Genomic DNA, 21021 nt, shown 5'->3' on the forward strand with positions numbered 1-21021 from the left:
AAGCACATTAAGGAATTATTACGGAATGAGGGAAATTCGTGACACGGAATAATTCACCATCACGCCAAAACTTAAAGTTATAACAACTTTATTCCTCCCTCTGAATTCCTCGGACAGCATGGTCCCAGCGTCACTCGAAAATGAGCTATTTTGACTTCACCTGGGCCAAACAGGCCACACCTCCTTTGTATAAAATGCATATCCATGACAGAATCAATATCATCCCACACATATCTGGGAATTCCACCCAGTTGGGTTTTCCCCACTGTGTGGCATAATGCGTGTGCATGGGGGGTATTCAGACGGGTTCCATCATGATGCCTGTAACATTATTCGATGTTGCAATAACAAGCATGATATGTGTGTGTGTGTGTGTGCGTGTGTGTGATATTTAATGACTATGAAACAGCATTTATGTAGCACCATCTATTGCAAAAAGAAAATTTAATAATCAAAGGCCTCCGGCTCCCACAAGGTGACACACATCATTCTCAAAGTTCAGATTTTGTGTATAGGCCTATGCCTGTTATATACCTATATAAACATACATATTACATACATCCATATAAAAACTACTAGCTGATAATGTAGCTCGTGCACAAATAGACTTGTCTTTCTTCTAATATGCATAAAGCAAGCTCTTCTAACTCTTCACCTTTTCCACGTTACTTTCCCCAGTACCAATTAAGGCTTATCGAGGGACATGAGGGGATGTGAAATTCCGCAAACAGAAATGATTATGACTCATCGATTCATGATTTTCAATTATTAACAATTTCAGGTTTACATTGCTGGTCATGAATCTCTCGTGAAATTCTTTGCTGGGCGGACAATGACATTATTAAGAATTGTGTACGAAATTTAGCTCCCACGGTAATTGTACAAACTGCCAAGCACGCGGGCGCAGCATTACACTCCGCTATAACTTTGATTAAACAGTTTGAATCATATCGTTATATACATTAAGCGCTCAAAATTCTACACCTATAAGGATTAAATGAATCGATACGCTCAAGTCGTCTAATGATTGCCGACTACAAACTGTTTCACCAACTTATTCTTGTCTTCTGATTGACATGTATTCAGTTGTTTCTTTTTATTTATGTACCATATAACATCTTTTACGTTGCTGACGTCACACCGTACTATTATAATGCGAGTGGGATTCCCCAGCGATCGCAACAGTTTTATACTGGTTAGACCATGTTAGACGCTGCGAAATGCTGTGTAGCGAAATCCATGATCAGGTTCGCGGAGACACTGCAGTTGGTTGGCCATTCATCCTCGAGGTCCCTGCCGAAAGGAACGGAACATGACTGCTGTCCGATCAATGTCTACTCTTCTTGGCGGGCGATGTAAAAATATCGTCTCTATTTGAGTCTGGACTTGGAAATCGGTCTGCGAGGCATTTTGTACCTATATCATTTAGGATACCAGAAATAGGGATGATTTCGGTACGTTTAAATACAGGAAATAGCACAAGTCGCCATCGTGAGTTCGTTCAATTTGATCTCACCTGAGGCAATCTCTTCTCCCTGTGATCTGCACTACGAGGGGATCAATTCTGCCAGGTAAGCAAAATCTTTGTTCGTTTCTTTGTTTGTTGTTGTTGGTTTTTTTTTTCTTGGGGGATAACGACCTTGACCATTAGCACAAGCTTTTGACGGGAAATTATGATGTTAGCAATAATTCACAATGCACCAACTCCACTTACAGCAAGATGCTCATGAAAAATGAAAGGGAAAGTGAGAGCATGACTCAATGATGTGTCGATCCGGCTACAACGGAATTGGCCAAAAGTCGGGAGAATCCGATTGTCTTATTGACCGATTCTGTGACGCGCTATGTGTATTTTTGGCATGGGCAGCGCCATTACGCGGTGTCTTAGCCGCCCCCCTCCTCTCCCCCACCCCCTTCCGCGCACGGAATGGAAAGCTGATGCATGGTTGTTTTAGCCAATGGGCGTGTCGTACTGAGTGCGCGAATGCTTGCTTAGTGCGCGAACCTTTGTTACAAGTGCGCGATAAACATGTTGCCCGTCGGGCGGGAGGCGTTTTTTTTTTTTAAGACGGCACAGATTGGGGCATGGCGCGTGTTAAACCTATGGGAAAAAAGTTGGGTTAGGGTTTTTGGTTATGGTTATGGTTAGGGTTAGGGTTAGGGTTTGATGGTTAGGGTTAGGATTAGGATTAGGGTTAGGTTTAGGGATAGGGTCCCCGATAGATTTTTAGTTTCCCCAATCTGTGCCGTCTAAAAAAAACACGCGGGCGGGAGAGAGGGGGGGGGGGGTCGGTTAAGACACCTCATGGCTGCACCCAGTGCCACAAAATGTCTGCTGCCCTCAACGATCCCGAATCGGTCAATAGCAGCACGATATTTCTCTGTTTTCTGCTTTTGCACATAACACCATTCACACACACACACACGCATACTCACACACACACACACACACACACACCATTTAAATCCAGTGTAGAGATATAAGGGGACATACACAGTGGTCCTGGAAATGAGTGCTTCGAGAAAAGCACTCTCAAAGATTTCACGAGGTAAGGGACAGGGGACAGGTATACGAGGAATTCCATCATGAACAGCCGCCACAATGTTTATTTATATAGATGTCTGCCAAAGGACAAATCAATGACCTTGCTTCATGCAGGTCGGAATCACAGTAGGCCTTTATCTGCGCATGCGCATTTCATTTATATGTCTCGCGCAGTCGCAAAAACACGTGCTATTGGGTGTGCGGTTTTTTCCTCGCCAAACAGCAGTCCCTTCAAAGGACTACGTACACATGATATTATCGCAAAACTCTCCTCCGCATTTTGTCACCGTACAAACTATCAAACTACATAATCAGGATATGTTATAGTTATTCAAAATTTTATATCTTGCATAATGTTTGCCATCTATTACTGTACTTTATTTGCCGCCCCAGAGGCTCTCTTATTTTGTTGTTTCTCTCTGAACAAGGCATAATCATATTCATCGATTTATTTTGTCGAAGATAACACCTCTTCGCTCTCAGACACATGCATGTGTCTTTATCGTTTTCCATTAAGGTGACTGAGTTCTAGTTTCAATCACTTCCTTTTTGTATTTTAGCAACGCAATGACAACCAGAAAAGAAGATATGAAAGTTAAACAAACAAAAAGGCGAAAGAAATGCTAAAAAAGCAAAGACAAAAGGACATTTCGATCATCATTGAAAGGGCAAAAACGGCAAAATCAAATGTAAAGTCAATGTTCAGAAATTTAAGTTTCCCATAAAGATGCATTATTGCATTCACGGAAACAAAAAAAAAAAAAAACCCTTTCCAATTACTTTTGTTGTGCACACTTTCAATGATGGAAGACTATTGACTGTATTTACCTTAGATTTGCCAGCATCAAATGAAAATTGAAAATGAAACAACTTAGATATCTCTCTGCTTTATCCATGCTTCCACGTTTTTCTTGTAATGCTTCAACAATCACAGTTTATGAAGCATTCATTGACTCTCAGGTTGATAACTTTTTGGAAAAATTTTCAAAATCTACCGACAAATTGATGTAATTCGGTGACTATGAAAAAAAAAGTTTTCCCCTAAACAAACTAATCACTGATTTTTCTCTACCGGTAAATTGCTTCTGTACATGAGACTCCTTGAAACTCACGAAAAAAAAATGTGAAAATATCTCCTTTAGGTCTTCTGCAATGCTGGTAACGGAATTACGTGGTAATAGAATTTGACGCATGTACAACATGGAAAAGAATGAGATAAAGGAATGTCAAGAGGTCATGAAATAGTTTCAGGGCTTTATCTTTGAGCTTAATGGTGCATGGTAGTGATTAACAGTAAAGGTGTGAAGGTTGAGGTTCATGTATAATACACTGAAATGACTCATCTTAGTTGGAGGCCTCTGACAGTGAGTCCTGGCGTCAGGGTACATGTCTTACTAGCCACATGTGGTGAAAGTCTCCTCCCTGCTATCAACATTTTCGCATATACAAGAACTACATGGAGACTATGTGCTAACTTATAACTCAGTAAGAAGCTCACTCTTGAGCATGTTGAGTGTAAAAAAGAAATCATTTTGAGATCTGAGATATCGATGTATATTTTCTTGCTAAAAAGTATCATGGTTAAATAAAAAATAAAGTAAAGGGTGAGGGACTATTAATGGATGTGATGCAGTATAGATTGAACAAAGATTAGACAGAAGAGGAAGGACACTGAATTTCTTTCTAACACTGCTACTAACAGAGGGAAATGAAATTGAGGAAAATTTGGGTGAGGAGGGATCAAATAAAAGAGAAGGATCATATACACAACATGTTAGAAGTTTTAAATCTTGACACAGCAGCGCCCTTTTTTTTGAACCTGCATTATGATGCCCATTGAATGTCACACCTTTTATATTTCTGTGAGACTTTATTTAGGCTAAGTTGATAGTCTGACCTATTATTGCACGTGTCCTCTTTTCTTCCTCAAGTCCTTTAACTTTAATGGTAGGTAAATGACAATGACCTTCTATCATGTATTAGATATTTCCTCCATAGAGACACTTATTTTGATTTTCTTGCCCCTTTGATCCAGATCATCTGCTCCCCCATTGAAATTTGACCTTTAATCCTTTTTTTTCAGGAATAAAGGCAAAACACTATTTGTGGTACTAATATATCAAATAAGTTTCTGTTGGAGTGCTCTAAAATGTAGTAGGCATGCACATCCCGTCCTTTAAAAAAAATGATATGAAGTCATTGCATTTCTGCTCAATTCTTCGTTTTGCCACATGCAATGCAATCCACCTATAGTGTCATTGCAGTGTATTTCATCATGTGCTGCCAGGCAGTCAAAATGCCACTTGCTGCGAAAGAGAAGACGCAGATTTTTTGTTGAGCAAGCGCTCAAAAAAGAAGAAGAAGAAGAAGAAGAAATTGAAAAAGTCAAGAAGGAAGACAGAGACAGGAAACTTATTTGTAATTCATAAGCTAAGTCATGAATACAGCCAATGATCAAATCACTGTCATATTTTTAAAGGCGTCACTTGCAAAAATGTTTGCGGTCAGAAGTATAGTATACAGTATACAAACATTGTTCACATATATATTTTGGCTCTAATTCAGTGACCTGCAGATGGAGGCTCTCGGATTTAAGATGAATTAAATTTGGTGGACTCACTCTAATAGTTCAAAAAGTTGTAATTTATTAGTGTTAATTTACTGCATTATATACCAGTTTAGTTTGTTAATTTCATTTGTGTGGACTGAAGTACACCGTAAAGACATTAAATTCTATCAAAGTACCAGGAGGCAACCTCGGCAATTAGTAAAATGATTTTTTTAAGGATTTATATAGTATAAGCCACAACGTTATACTGATGATCGAATACTCGTGCAGTAATAATCTATATTATACCAAAACTTTCTTTTCAATCTATGAACGAATTGTTATTTATTTTGTTTGTCACTGCGTCTTTTCATTTCAGGAACTAAAAGTTCCAAGGCTTCATGTGTGGTCATCCGTAACATTGTGTTCAATAATGTGTCTGCTAACTGTGCTCTCGCACTCATAATTGGTACTTTTAACATGATTGAAATTTGAATCACGCCAGTTTGTTCTTTTTTTCATTTGCATGTGCACATAATATATACATGTATGTAATTCCCATATTTTATCAATGATTTGCACCTTAGGAATAAAATAACAGAGAGAGGTGTCTGAAGTGATATTAACAAAAAGAAATTCAAGAAAATGTGGATGTTGTTAACTGGATTTATGGAAATGCGTTTGTGTAAGTCTATTGTAGTGTTATTCCGTTACGATGTGTCTTAAATGTAATTTTTCTACTTGAGTGTGAAATTCTTACCTTGAAGTAGACAAATCTTGATGGATGTGATACTTACAAGTTATTAGATCTTGACTACCATATTTACAACCATTAATCATAGTTGTAGCATGAAAATTTTATACTTTTATGACCAAAACTCATTTGGCACCTATACACTAGTAGCAGTTTAAGATTAGATGTTAGGACTTATTGAGTAATTATATTATATTTGATTATATCAATATATTAAAGCATGAAAATTGGATACTTTTGTGACAATAGAAACTCATTTGGCACCTATGCAATAGTAGCAGTTTTAAGATTAGATGTTAGAGAGGACTTATTTGGTAATTATATTATATTTCATTATATCATTATGTTAAAGCATGGAAATTTGATTCTTTTGTGACAATAGAAACTCATTTGGCACCTATACACTAGTAGAAGTTTAAGATTAGATGTTAGAGAGGACTTATTCAGTAGTTATATTATATTTCATTACATTATTATATTAAAGTATGAAAATTGGATACTTTTGTGACAATAGAAACTCATTTGACACCTATATGCAATAGTAGTAGTTTTAAGATTAGATGTTAGAGAGGACTCACTTAGTAATTATATTATAGCTGAAGGCATAAATGATCTTTCTCAAGACATCTCAGAATACACGAGTATAAAGAATTTGTATTTTTCAAGTGTATTTCAGAAGGCGTAATTCCTTTACGATTTGTGTAATCCCGTTTACACTGGCTGGGGGGGGGGGGGTCTGCTGCTATGAAAATGTGATTAAATGTTACAAAAACAATCCAACTAAATTGGAGTTTTCATAATCAGATTATAAAATAAGACAAAAAACATACAGTGCATCTGTTATAGATTTCAGAGAATAACTATATGATCCTAAATCAGGGTTGAACTTAAGACTCAGTTTTCTGGTAATTCCGTTACCATCACACATCTACCTCCTTTGTAACCAAACAAGTGAGAACATTTAACAAGATTTGCATTTTAGGTACCTCTGCATCTATTAACTGTATTGAAAAAAGGCAAAGTAATCACTCCAGTGTGTGTGTGGGGGGGGGGGGGGAGAATATGAGCCAGAATTCTCTGATTTGTAATTACGTTGCCGCGGAATTGCCCAAGACACGTTTAATTTATCTTTACGTTTTGTTTAACTTTTGTTTGTAACAAACGAAAACATAAGGAAAAGCTCATCATTCGACGTAATAAAAAAAAAGAGTGAAAACATTTTGCCCGCGGGGATCTGTACTGTATAACATTTTCGTTATTCTCATGTAGTAAGGAAAACTTCTCCTGAATGATAGATTTTTCTTAAATGAACGACGTGTCTATTACCAGCATGACATTGAACAAGTTGAACATTCCTATACATGTATTATCATAGACCCGGGAGTTGGAGGTATACTGGTTACTTGAAACTGGCAAACAGTTTCAATGTTCTATTGTAATACGAACGCTCAATCTCATTTTTCAGTCAACAGACCAAACACAAAAGATGTAGGCCTATGTGGTGTCTAGTTCCTGCTAAACTTTCGACAGAGCTGTTATAAACCCCTTTAGATAATCAATCGTACTTTATGTTTATTGCTTCTGACCAAAGACTAACAGATTGTCTTCCGGCAATTCCTTCCAGTCTACGTGCTTGCAACGAAAGACATCCAATAAGCTTGGTGGATCAGTCATTCAAGATTTATGTGATTAGTACCCCACATATTCATTTAGCTTTTCCTCTGCGTTCTCGCAACTTGAGACACATGCATTTGGGCTTGTTAATTTCTTAAAGTATTTGCAGCGTGCGCAACACATGCATCCATTTCATTATGCCGATAAATCACTTCAGACTTTTTTTAAAAACATAATCATCAAATCTCGAATCCCAATACACCTATTTAGTTTTTTTTTCCAACTTGCAACCCATGTATTCATTCCATCTGTTAATTCCAGTTAATCACTGAAGCATATCCTTTAATTTGTATTCTCTCTGGAATGCCGGCTGAGCTCTTCAGGTTTTTGCAACGTGCAACCGCAGTAATTTTATGTGATAGGAAGAGATTCCCTCATACGATAATTCAATCTCTTGTCCCTGTACAGGCTTAAAATTTACCTCATGAAGAAAACCCTATTAATTTCGGGCCATGGAATCCTCTCATATTATTGACTTTATTGATGATTATTATAGATTTTCAAAGATGCTCGGTAAAGAGGTAAGGCCATTCATTCTTATTTTGAGGTTAACTTTGTAGTGTTGCGCTCGTTGCCATGTCCTGTTTATTAATCATGTTTGTATCTTAACCTCATTATCCAGTAATGGCGAGCCCACGAAACGCAAATTACGGTGGGGGACGAGGCGGAGGGAGAGTAGGTAGACGACAAGGTGGAAGGGTCTTTGAAGAGACTGAACGAGGAGGAAGACGACATCCAGATGCCCTTCGTTTTGGAGTTCGGGCCCCACGGGAGGAACAGGGAGGTGCGGATGGTTCAAGGAGGGGGGCACCACACTCGACTCGTGGTAGTCGAGGTCATGGTACAAGACATGACTCTCTCAGGTAAATTTTTGTGTTGTTGCCTCATTCTTTCATTGAGCACAACCAGAAGTATATTTTTGTTATTTAAGAAAGATAAATGGCCTGCGATGACTGTAGAACTCGATGCATTTCAGTTGAAGGATGTCAATATAAACAAGAAGGGGAAGAAGAAGTAATAAGGGTGAAACTATGACAAAGTGGCAACTGATATTATATCATTTTGATCAAAGCAGAGTGGATCTGCACCTTATTCTTTGTATTCGCAACCATGAAATACTATTCGAGTATTTTTCACGTATTCTTTTCTTAGTGTTTCATACACACATTTTGAAACTTTTATCAGACAAAAAAACAAAACACGTATTCTAATGTGAATTTTGTTCATGCATTCAGTCAATGTCATTTTTCAATTGCGTTATAAGGGCAGATTATTAACTTTTTGAGAGTTGCCAGTAAATAATACAGTATGTAGCATGGCAAACTTGTACATGCTTGTATGTTGTTCTCTTCTATTTAGACCTGCTACTCGTTCAAGCGGGAACCAACGGCATCAGCATCAAAACTTTCGACCAATAAGCTCTAAATTTCTACAGGACCTCCTTCATAAAGATCCTTCCGAGGCAGCGGTGGAGCTGAGTTCACTCAAGGGAAGTGTAGAAGCCGGTCTCAATGAATCAAGGATCGATGAGAAGAGGCAGAGGCTAATATGGCAGAGTTTGGCATATATCTGTGAAACCATTGGTGCGGATCATACAGTCACCATGCTGCTCACCTTGGTGTCAGACTCAAAACTGCTTACACTTCATCTCTCGTCCTATCTCATCAGGCTAAGAACGGTGGCAGACGAATCTGTCGATGATATACAAACTCTCCTTACGGACGTCTTTGTCGTGTTCAAAACAATGCTACAGAGTTTGCCGAGTCGAGTGGCAGATGTCAAGGTTCCCTTCACTCTACTGGTAGATGCCGTGGAAGGATTCAAAGAACTACATCCAGATCTGTTTCGGCATCTGGAGCCTATCAAGACTGATATATCGAACCAAATCGATGCCCTTGAAAAGGAGAAGGACAAAAAACGTCAAATGGATCGTGTTCATAGGAATCCTCCTCCGGACGATTTTCGCAAGCAAGCCATTCTTCCTACAGCAAGAGAACTTGAGGCAGGGTATCAACCATTCCTTCGGCCACATATCACGAGAGGCGTTTATGCGGATGGAGACCATTACTTGGACGTGCAGTTTAGACTTCTCAAGGAAGATTTCATCTATCCGTTACGTGTAGGTATATCAGAATACCTCGCCTTCAAAAGAGCGCATCCCAACAAGAGGCCTAGACTTCATGATATTCGAATATATGAAGAAGTGCGCTTTGTTCAATCTATTCGCGATTCTTCGGGAGTCTCCCATTGTATCTCCTTCAAGACTCTACCAAGAGTTCGATGGCAAACATCTAAGAGACTCATGTTTGGATCTCTAGTTCTACTTTCCAGTGATGACTTCCGTACCTTTTTGTTTGGAACAGTGGCCAAAAGAGATGTAGGAGAACTGGAAAAAGGACGTGTTGCTGTTCATTTGGTCGACCGAGAAGACGCTTCCTGTCTGTTAGAAAGAACGTTTGTCATGGCAGAATCTGCTGTCTTCTTTGAAGCTTATCGTCCGGTTTTGCAGGGACTTCAGCGAATGCCATCCACTTCCTTGCCCCTTGCGAGATATACCCTCGGACTCAGTGAAAATGTAAACGTGCCTACCTATCTACGGATAGACTCTGATGAATTACCGGAGCACACTGCGTACGAGAAAATGGACATATCCCCACTGTTTGGAGACAGACCAAGTATTCGCTCGCTACTTGCAATACGGCGAGACTTGGGGGAAAGACCAAGTATTCGCTCGCTTCTTGCACTACAGCGAGGCTTGGGGGAAAGAATTGAAGTAACGAATGATGATGCCTGGCCGAATGTCAATGATGTCAAACTTGATCCATCACAACTTGAGGCAGTCAAGACAGCACTCACTAACGAACTCTCTGTTATTCAGGGCCCGCCAGGAACCGGCAAGACATATATTGGTCTCAAAATCGTTCACATCCTTGTTCGGAATAGACGTTTGTGGTGTACTGAAGAGGATCCTGGTCCCATTCTCTTGGTATGCTATACAAATCACGCCCTTGATCAATTCCTAGAAGGCATTCTCCAGTTCCTTCAAGTAGGTATTATAAGAGTTGGTAGCCGAAGTAAAAGCGAAGCACTCCAGCAGTACAACCTCAATAGACGACTTGGAAGTAACAAAAGATTGAACCCTGAGAGAAACCACGAAGACAATATTGATCGAAGAGTCAGACATCTCAGAAAGGAAGTGGATAATGCAAAGGTTATTGTGGAGCGAACGCAAATGCGACTGGCTGGAGCTAGAGCGGGAATCGTCAACGAGAATGAACTAGGTCCCTTTATGACGTGGACGCATTACTACAGTCTCCTCAGATTTTCCAACATGAAGAGGGTTGAATCATGGATGGTGGAATGGCTTCTTTGTGAGTGTCAGAGTGACTCTGACTGGATGCAAGGACCTACTACACCCGACGCAAATGAAGAGGAGGAGGAGGTAACTGAAGAAACGGAAAAATCGACAGAAGCCGACAACACTTCAATAGACATTGCGCAGGAAAGGGACTTCATAGAGGCAGAGCGCATGATTGAAGAAGACTTTGAGACAGAAATGGCTGACATTGAGGACGACGTCCCTTTCCTAGGTCTCGATCTCTCTCATCTTACAAATCGTCGGGATCATGCTCTCAGGAGTTACATTGCCCAGAAGCTGCTTGGAAGAGATAGAATTGATGCAACTTCCATTGACAAAATTCTTGACGTGTGGCAATTGTCTCCAAATCAAAGATGGGCACTGTATCACGTATGGCTTGGCAGGTACATCGCAGATCTTCGAACGCGTCTGCCAGCATACGAGAACAAGTACAAGCAGCTGTGCTTACAACTAGAAGAAGCAAAAGACATAGAGAAGGTTCAAGTGCTCCGAGGCGCTACCATCATTGGCATGACCACAACTGCGGCTGCCAGTAATCAGCAAGTGCTTCAAAGAGTGAGACCCAAGATTGTGGTTGTTGAGGAAGCTGCTGAAGTGCTTGAGGCTCACATTATAACTGCCCTTCATTCTTCTTGCCAACAGCTCATTCTTATCGGTGACCATCAACAACTCAGACCAAAGCCAAACGTCTACATGCTGGCGAAGAAATATCATCTGGACATTTCCCTCTTTGAGCGACTGATTAATAACGGATTCCCGTACACTCAGCTACAACTTCAACATCGAATGCGCCCTCAGATTTCGGACATTATGAGGAAACACTTCTACGATGTTCTTGATGACCATGACTCGGTGAAGGAATTTGAGAACATCCAAGGTGTAACCAAGAATATGTTCTTCATTGATCACGCACAACCACAAGAATCTATTGAGGACATTCAAAGTCATTTCAATGTGCACGAAGCAAACTTCCTGGTTGCTCTGTGTTATTATTTCATTCAGCAGGGATGCGAGAAAAATCAGATCACCATTCTGACAGCGTACACGGGTCAGCTTCTTCACTTCAAGCAACTGATGGAGCGTGATAAGTTTCTCGGAGTGAAGGTGACTTCCATTGACAATTACCAAGGAGAAGAGAATGACATCATTCTCGTTTCCTTCGTACGGAGTAACGACGATGGTAAGATTGGCTTTCTGGGAATTTCAAATCGGCTGTGTGTCTCCTTGTCTAGAGCGAGGAAGGGCATGTTCTGCATCGGTAACTTTACCATGTTCGCTGAGCACAGTGACTTGTGGAAAAGGATTGTGGAGAACCTGAAGGAAACCGGCAACATCGGGGAGTCATTGCAGCTGCAATGTGTAAACCATCCTGACCAGCAGAGTAATGTAAAAGCAGCAAAGGACTTTGAAAGGGTCCCAAATGGAGGCTGTACCAAGCCATGTGAGGCTAGGCTAGAATGTGGACATGTGTGTCGCCAACTTTGTCACCCTACCGACAGAGATCATGTTTTGTACCAATGTGAAGCACCGTGTCTCAAGACTATCTGCACGAACAATCACACTTGCCCGAACGTATGCTCCGAGCCTTGTCCCACTAGCTGCCCTGTGATTGTCAAGAAGCTACTACCTTGCTTGCACTCATGCCAAGCGCCATGCGGACAGAGCATATATGATATCATATGTAAAGAGGCTGTCGAAAAGACTCTACAATGTTCTCACACGCGTATCCTCCCTTGCCATGAAAGCCCAGGTGATCTACATTTGTCGTGTGAGATCATCGTCAAAAGGCAGCTGGGCTGTGGCCACACCAAAAAAGAAAAGTGCTGTAAGCGCGGCAAGTGCACAGAAATCGTAGAGAAGACATTGAATTGTGGTCACAACTGCCTTGAAGAGTGCCACAAGGATCCAAGTGAAATAACATGTTACCATGAAGTAGAGCAAACTCTTCTATGTGGACATATGCGTACTCTTGAATGTCATATCGATATTTATAGTATCGTGTGTGAGGTCCTGACAAAGAAGCTTCTCTCCTGTGGGCACGAGGTGGAGGAGAAATGCTGCGCCAAGAGTCAATGTCAGCAACTTGTATCGAAGAAACTTCCATGTGGTCACACTAAAATTGTTAAGTGTTCGAAAGACCCAGGGGATGTAGTGTGCACTTCAGAATGCCTGAAAGTACTTCCATGTGGTCACAAATGTCGAGGTAAATGCGGAAAGCCCTGTACGAAGACATGTGAAGAGATAATAACTCGAGATGACTGGCCATGTAGGCACAACGTGATAGTTAAATGCTCTGACACACCCAGCGCGTGCATGGTTAAGTGTGAGGCACAGTTGCTTTGTGGGCACACTTGCAAGGGCACATGTGGGGAGTGTAATCGAGGACGTTTCCACTTGCCTTGCACAGAACCTTGTCAGAAGATGCTGATTTGTGGACACAAATGTACACAACAGTGTGGGAAGCCATGTTCGTGGTGTCAACAGAGGTGTCAACAGAAATGTCGTCATGGCCAATGTCGTCATCCATGCAATACACCATGTGACCTATGTATGAAGCGATGCAATTGGAATTGTCCACACTTCAGATGCTCTAGGCTGTGTTTCGAACCATGTGATAGACCTCCGTGTGACCAGCCATGTCGTAAGAAGAAAAAATGTGGACACCCCTGCATCGGTCTGTGTGGAGAAATATGCCCGAAGACATGTAGAGTATGTGACAAGGCTGAGCTGGAACAACGCTTTTTCGGAACAGAAAACCCCAGCCTTTCACGGTAAATAGATTATAATTTACTTCTAACTTCTTACAAGTCTAGTGCTAAATGCATGTAATTCTGCCCCATTGTGCTTCAGATATAATCCCAGCAGCATGATGAAGTCATCAACTCGAGTGACAGTCTCATAAACGTGTAAACACTTTAATTTGTAAGAAGTTACAATAATGGTACATGGAACATTCACAACCATTGTGAAATAACACGTATGCAATATAAACTGTGATGTTAATTGTTACTTTGTTTTTGTGAAGTTCAATCTGAGCGTTGAAAAGATCGAATCATGTTTGCAATAAATGATGATACGGTTTTATACAATCTGGCTTTTCCATTGATATAGTCATTATTCTTATTGCTGTAATGCAGGATCCAGGATTAAGCTGTGCTTATACCGTCGACTCGCCATTATGTCGGTGTTCGAATATGAATGCTGTATCATATAATTATGTGACATCATATTTTGTTTTTATTGATTGTTAAAGATATGTGCAACTTGAGGATTGCGGTCACGTCTTCGAGGTGAACGAACTGGATAAAAAACTTGGATATCGAAAAGAGAAGATGCAAACCTTACTGCCACAAATCAACAAGATAGTGGTAAAAACTGATATTGATTTATTCCAAATGCCAGGATGTAACCGTAACAATAGTAATGATTTGACGATACCATGCGTTTCATTAAAGACTTCCAACTTCACTTGTAATTAACTTTCAAACAATTACACCGTTCGATGTCAAGGCTTTATAGAGAGAGTGATGAAGAAATTAGGTATATACAGACAACATTATTTTCTAAATTCTAACACCTTCATGCATCGTCAAACTTACAGTTCTTATGAATACCAGCGTATCTCTCTTTTACACAAATCAAAGATGTTTTTATCCAACAATCAGTAGAGATACAAAACTCTTTATAGTATATATATATATATATATATATGTATATACAGTGCATATAATATATTCAGTCACATTGATCATGATACAGCTTTTTCCTCTGGCCTCTTGCTGGCGTTTGAAAGTTCATGATAAATCTATTATGCTGTGCATTCTTCTTTATGAAGGCTATTGGCGTTTACATTAAGCCTAGTGTCATCTTACAAATGTATATATATACATATATATATATGTGTGTTTATGTGTATATATATATATATATATATATATGTTTATGTGTATATATTATATATTTGTATATATGTATAATTTTACCATCCGTCTCAGAAGGTATCTTTGAGATTGTTTTTTAGGGAGGGTGATTATGTCAAAATTTAAATGAGTATCCTTCATGATACAAATTGTATGGGTACGATTTGTGTATGAGACGATATTCTAGAATTTGCAGATTTATTAATCAAAGCATCGTTATTTCCAATGTTTTTCTTGAAGGTACCTTCATGTCCCAAATGTGGTAAACTGATAAAGGTCAGTCGGCGATACGGCTCGCTCCTGCACACCTATCGAAAGAGTCTGCGTTGTGCTGTTGAGAAATCACAAGAGGAGGGCGCAATGCTCGAGAATGAGGTGGCTCAAACAACTAGGAAGATCGACAGCATGATCCGTCAGCCTCTAACCAGGGAGGGAAGGCATATCCCTGTTCAAACTAAAAACTCGTCACATCTGCTGAGGTGGGCAAAATACCTTGAACGCATGACATTAGATCAAAGAAAAGGCATGTGCTTCCGGGTTAAAATGATAAGTCGCGTACAATCGTGCAGCGGTTCATTCATTCGCAAACTCAGAACTCACATGAAATGCAACGAGGTAGAGGATGCTGAAATTTTTGAAATCTTGGAGAGGGCGCTTCAAGCCAGTGCTGATGAGGTTAAGGAATTTCTGACCGGAGACGTTGTCGAGCTTACCGAGCAGCAGATCCATGACGCGGAGACTGAACTGAAAAAGCAAGTCATGCTCACAGAGACTCTGGGGCTATTTATCAAGGGAGTGAAGGAAACTTCTCAAATGGAGCAACTCGTATCCATTTTGATATCCGAAACCCGCTTTGAGAACGAACAGTGGAGATTAGCCGATCAGCTTCTGACCAAGCTATACCGGAGGAATGGATTTCCTCGGTCGGCAAACCATTCTATAAGTGACATTCCCGAACAGGTGTCGAATCACCTAGATGTCTGGAGGCAGTGTCCGGTGGGCCACATACTGAGGAGCAGTGAGGGCGCTCCAAACATCTGCCCAGCATGCGACAGTGAAAAGAGAGAGAGGGAGAGAGAAGAAAGAGAGAGGAGAGAGGCTAGTAGAGAAGTGCCTGATCACGATCGAGGCCAAGGCCGAGACCGAGGTCGTGGGCAAAGAGGTCGTGGGAGGGGACGAGGACGAGGACGAGGACGAGGTAGGGGTCGTGGTCGTGGTCGAGGAAGATGAATTGGCACTCTGCCTGGATTCAGAGAAATGCGAACACGATATTATGTCGAAGGGAATTTTTGTCGCAGTATATTTGTACCAATGAACTGGGAAAAGATTTTCCCTTCTTTCTTTCGGGTGAAATGCTGGTGTAACACTACTTTAAGTCTTTGGTATTGGCACCTGCAATCAAATTTTGATTTAGAAACAACCTGTGTCAATTGATTCAGCAATCTGTTGAACTCGCGATTTGCACTTGTAGCAGTTTTGCTTTTCTTGTATGTAAAACTGTTAATCATTATGTCATATTGCTCCGCTTGGAGGCCTATTGTCTATTGTACCTGAACACTTCTGTATAACTTTGTTTATTGTACATTGAAGTGTCAATTTATGCTCTCAGTTTCTTTAAAAAAATAGATTATGTTTCTGTTGAAAATGGAAAAAAATGACTGTATGAATGAATGAAAGTTAATGTCTGCTGACATAGCTAAGTAGGACTCTTCAGACGCATTTTTCTAATAATTTGTGATTAGTAATTGTTGTACATATCGTCTTCTAATACGGGAGTATATGTAAATACCATACAAAGTGCATTATTATTTGAGATTCCTTGGTGTACCTTATGTGTTGTATAACACACCGAGCTCGTAACTTGGCACATAATTTGGGTGCTACATGTGCCGACATTTTTTCTACGTTACTTCCTTCTAATGGCTCGGTCACAAATGCCATTAAGAACTGCTACTGCTTCGTAAGATCTTCTTAAGAAGGCCGTATGAAACCAGCGTTCGTAGACCGTTCGTAGACCGTTCGTAAGTTCGTAGCCTGGTTGGTGGTCTTGTCCAAGATTTTTTTAACTTCGTACGAAAACCTCTCTTCGTAAGGCGGCCGTACGAACTCAAGAATTCGTACGAATAGTGACATTCGTGCGAACACATCGTTCGTACGAACCTTTGTGACCGTAGCTTTAAGGGAAGAGAGATCTGTATTTATGTGTTGATGAAGTTCTACTTTTAAAGACTCTACATGCATGTCTCGGAATAGATATAAATGCAACACGTTCCAATGTCAACACATTTCAATGTTCGCGTAAGTCTGATACAGAATTTGTAGTACAACTTGTATTGAGCAATGCGTAGCCAATTGAACACGAGCGCTCACGATGAATCGCTGCAAAAGTAGTTATTGCTTACTAACCTTTTAAACATCTTATGATTTATTAAATGTAATGCTGAGTTTCCTTATTTTATTGACATTTGAAACCTGGCTTGTGCGTTACATCGTTCTAAGGGAAGGAGAGACTTGCGTTTATACGTTGTATGTCGATGTAGTTCTACTTTTCAAGACTCTACATGTCCCTGGTATAAATGTAATTTCAACACAGTCCAATGTCAACACATTTCATTGTTCGTGCAAGTCTGACACAGAATTTGTAGTACAACTTGTATTGAGCAATGCATAGCCAATTGAACACCAGCGCTCATGATGAATCGCTGCAAAGTAGTTATTGCTTACTAACCTTTTAAACATCTTATGGTTGATTAAATGCAATGATGAGTTTCCTTATTTTATTGACATTTGAATCCTAGCTTGTGCAGAGAATATGTCGTGCACTTTTAATCAGTGACGAACTCGGTTTAAAGTCGGGGAGACACATTACAATATGAATATTGAATAGTGAAATGTTCTGTTGTATCTTGTTGTATCTGTTGGGAGTATATGATCTCAAGCATTTATATCCATTCGTACCTTGTTGGGAGTATATGATCTCAAGCAATTATATCCATTCGTACCTTGTCCCCAACAATATTGTCAAAGTGATGCTTGCAGCTAAGATTGATCTATATAATGAATGTAAACATGCAGAATCAAAGTTATAATTTTGTATCTCAGAAACATTTTGTGGCTAAACTATCCACAGTTCACAATGCTGTATAGCTCTTCTTAGAATATAGTGTCATTACTTCCATGTGCTGGTGTGCACGGACATTATATATCACATCCTGTTCAACTGTAATTTTCATCCGAGTTACCACAGTCTTCACTTGGATTTATACTATTTGCTTTGACCTTAAATTGTGATTTTTTAATTGTCAATCACAATGAATATATATATATATATATATATATATATATATATATATACACACACACATATATATATATATATATATATATATATATATATATATAATTTGTATGTGACATTGTATATATTTATATACATGTATTACGGATGGAGATGGATTCAAAGACGGAGCATTACACGTATTGGTTACAAGAATGTAATCAATTGTTTTAGTACTAGTAAGAACAGAAGTAGAATTGATGATAAGACTGTGATGATCGCGGTCATCTGTTCAGACCAGGAACCGTTATCTCCAATTGTGAATAATTACCCTTTGCAAGTTACAACGTTAAGGCTATTATGCAACAGGAGATCAACAATGCCCAATATTGTAATTAGGTACGCATCCTAGTGAATCACTGTATACATTGAAAATTTGTGATATTGCTGAAATTCTTATTTCATCGATGCTTTAACCGTTATCATAATCAAAAGGAGAACCCAACAGTAGTATATGTAATTTAGGCCTAAGTATAATGTATGCAGTTGAAACGATCTAATCATTGATACATTATCTTGACGTCGTTACTCCGCACATGTGTTGACCAATTGTATGATGGCCAAATGATGGATTTATGCTTGGTCAGAGTGTTTCCACTTATTATTCTGAAATATGTCTATAAGGTGTTTTATTTCTGTAATCTCAAAAGCATTCTGAACCTGCATACAGGCTCAGATACATGTATTGTATTGTATTATATTGTATTGAAATTTATTGTATTGTACTGTATTGTATTGTATTGAGCTTTATTCTTGCAACCTCAGCATACATTGATTGTAAGAAAGTGTGTTCACAAACGCATTTCTTATGTTGAAGTTGGAAAAAAAATGAATGACTGCGAGGAAGCTTTCAGAGTGTATTAGCTAAAGCAAGTTATAACATGGTTCTCTCCATCTGTGTCAGACATACAAAACGGAAAGATATCATGGCAATGTTAATGATACTTGCTTATTTTTACACTGTTTAGTTATCATGCACATTTTGTCATGCGGAGAATTCCACAATCGCAGTTTGTATACATTTATCAAAGCATAATAATTATTTCAGTAGGCCATTCCGTTAATCCTTGTTTCTCAGAAGCGGATGGAGCAAAGACAACTGAGAGACGATTGTGAATTGACTCATTAAGGCTGATGAGAGTTTGTAGCACATCAATGTACTACAGTGGATTTACAAATAAAGACAAGCTTGTTAAAGAGAAGTGAAATCATTGAGTGGCTAGATTTGGTACACCCATTTTTTTCCTCATAGACAGAGGTGTTTGAGTAACCTTATGACAGTTTGATAGCATGTTAGTAATTGTTAGGTCTTTATTTATTTATTTATTTATTTATTTATTTATTTCACATATTTTGAAAGGGTTGTTTGCTCAGCAAGGTCTGGTTTTCAGCAAGGCCCTTTTAAAAACAACACATAAAATGTCTTTAGTATTTGGACAATGACAACTTATTTTTCAATGCCTGACATCTTTTACTATTCTGATCATCGTAATACCACTCACTCATTAAAATTCAACTTGTTCCTTATATAATTGTTTGCGTCTTCTGCTTAACCGATCTTCGAGTGCAGTGCCACGTACGAGTCGTATTGTATTAAATGTACGAATGACTCAGTTACAATGCTTAGAGGTTATGTCCCACCCCGCCCCCTTCGTCTAAATGTCACTAGTCGTTAGGACAATGAACTACAGCGTATGTTGTTTTTAATATTCAGTTTTGAATTGATCTTGCATAAAACTTTAGTGGGCACATCAAGTTTTGATACTAAACAATACAATGTTTTTCTCTCTCTACCTACATAATTAGCACAGTCAAGCCGCTCAAGGGAAGCACGATATGGGGGTCATGCAATAGCCAGTGCGAAAGACGTTTCAATGCCCCTTGTGATTTCATCATAAATATTACAAACCGCGACTCATTACATATTCATACACTTGTATAAAAGAATTTTTACATCAACGTACACAAAACAGATGTTCAATTTAGTCCCGGAATAATTAAACGTATCATGTAATAACAATATAAAGATATTTTTGTGTGTGCGTGCGTGTGTGTGTGTGTGTGTGTGTGTGTGTATGTGTGCGTTTGTGTGCATGTGGACAAGAGAAATCTTGAACACGCATATTAAAATCGGAACGATACAGAGAAGATTAGCATGGCCCCCTGCAGCAAGGATGACACGCACAATCGTGAAGCGTTCCACATTAAAAAAAAAAAGAAAAAAATGTGAGAGAGAGAATGTGTATGAGCAGCAGTTAGTCTGTGACGTTTACCCTTTGACGTTTAACCTTTTATCGTCATGTGTTATCAGGGGCGGATCCAGGAATTCTGTAAAGGGGGGCGTGACTAATATTTCTGGTGCCACTTCCGGGTTTCATTTCATTGTTTTTCTTTTTATGTCTTTTGTTTTTTTACGAAAAATAATGGGGGGGGGGCGTGCGCCGGTTGCTCCCCCCTCTGGATCCGCCACTGTGTTATTCTAGTTTGCACAAAGAGAAAAGTACAAGTAGATAACCCCGCTCTCTACTGCTCTATGACAACCTATGGTTGAAGCAACCGTAACGGAACATGAGATCCCGCCGCCATACGCGGGTATTCCCAATTTGCAGTGCGCACGAAACAACGACAACGATGATAATTATCCACCCATGAATGCAAAAGCAATCCCACTCGAAGTGCGCGTTGGCCTTGTTACCAATGTCCTTGCATTGTTATTGAGCAAAAGTTGCTCTTTGTGTGTTGACAATCGATATGCATGCCTTGCCTCGTTTCATGGAAGATCAAAGTGTTATTGCGACTGCCAGTATTGTAAAGTGAAGCGTATAACATAACTCGTATCTTTCTTTAATTCATATTCGTCCGTG

The 21021-nt window shown here is 39.5% G+C and overlaps 1 protein-coding gene and 2 pseudogenes across 1 annotated transcript; all 3 read left to right on the plus strand.

Annotated features, from left to right (window-relative positions):
• Positions 1–21021, plus strand: part of LOC139738897 (NFX1-type zinc finger-containing protein 1-like) — an 86802-nt pseudogene that overhangs the window by 2833 nt on the left and 62948 nt on the right.
• LOC139738896 (NFX1-type zinc finger-containing protein 1-like) lies at positions 1303–17138 on the plus strand. The gene is made up of 5 exons (XM_071649527.1): positions 1303–1571; positions 8144–8384; positions 8881–13671; positions 14154–14268; positions 15061–17138. Exons 2-5 carry the CDS (start codon positions 8146–8148, stop codon positions 16048–16050), a joined length of 6135 nt encoding a protein of 2044 aa, XP_071505628.1. The 5' UTR covers positions 1303–1571; positions 8144–8145; the 3' UTR covers positions 16051–17138.
• Positions 20253–20366, plus strand: LOC139738913 (U6 spliceosomal RNA; annotated as a pseudogene).

Source organism: Diadema antillarum, unplaced genomic scaffold (assembly GCF_040938485.1).
Source record: "Diadema antillarum isolate AM-2024a unplaced genomic scaffold, OU_Dant_1.0 seq00000773_RagTag, whole genome shotgun sequence".
NCBI classification, from domain to species: Eukaryota; Metazoa; Echinodermata; class Echinoidea; order Diadematoida; family Diadematidae; genus Diadema; species Diadema antillarum.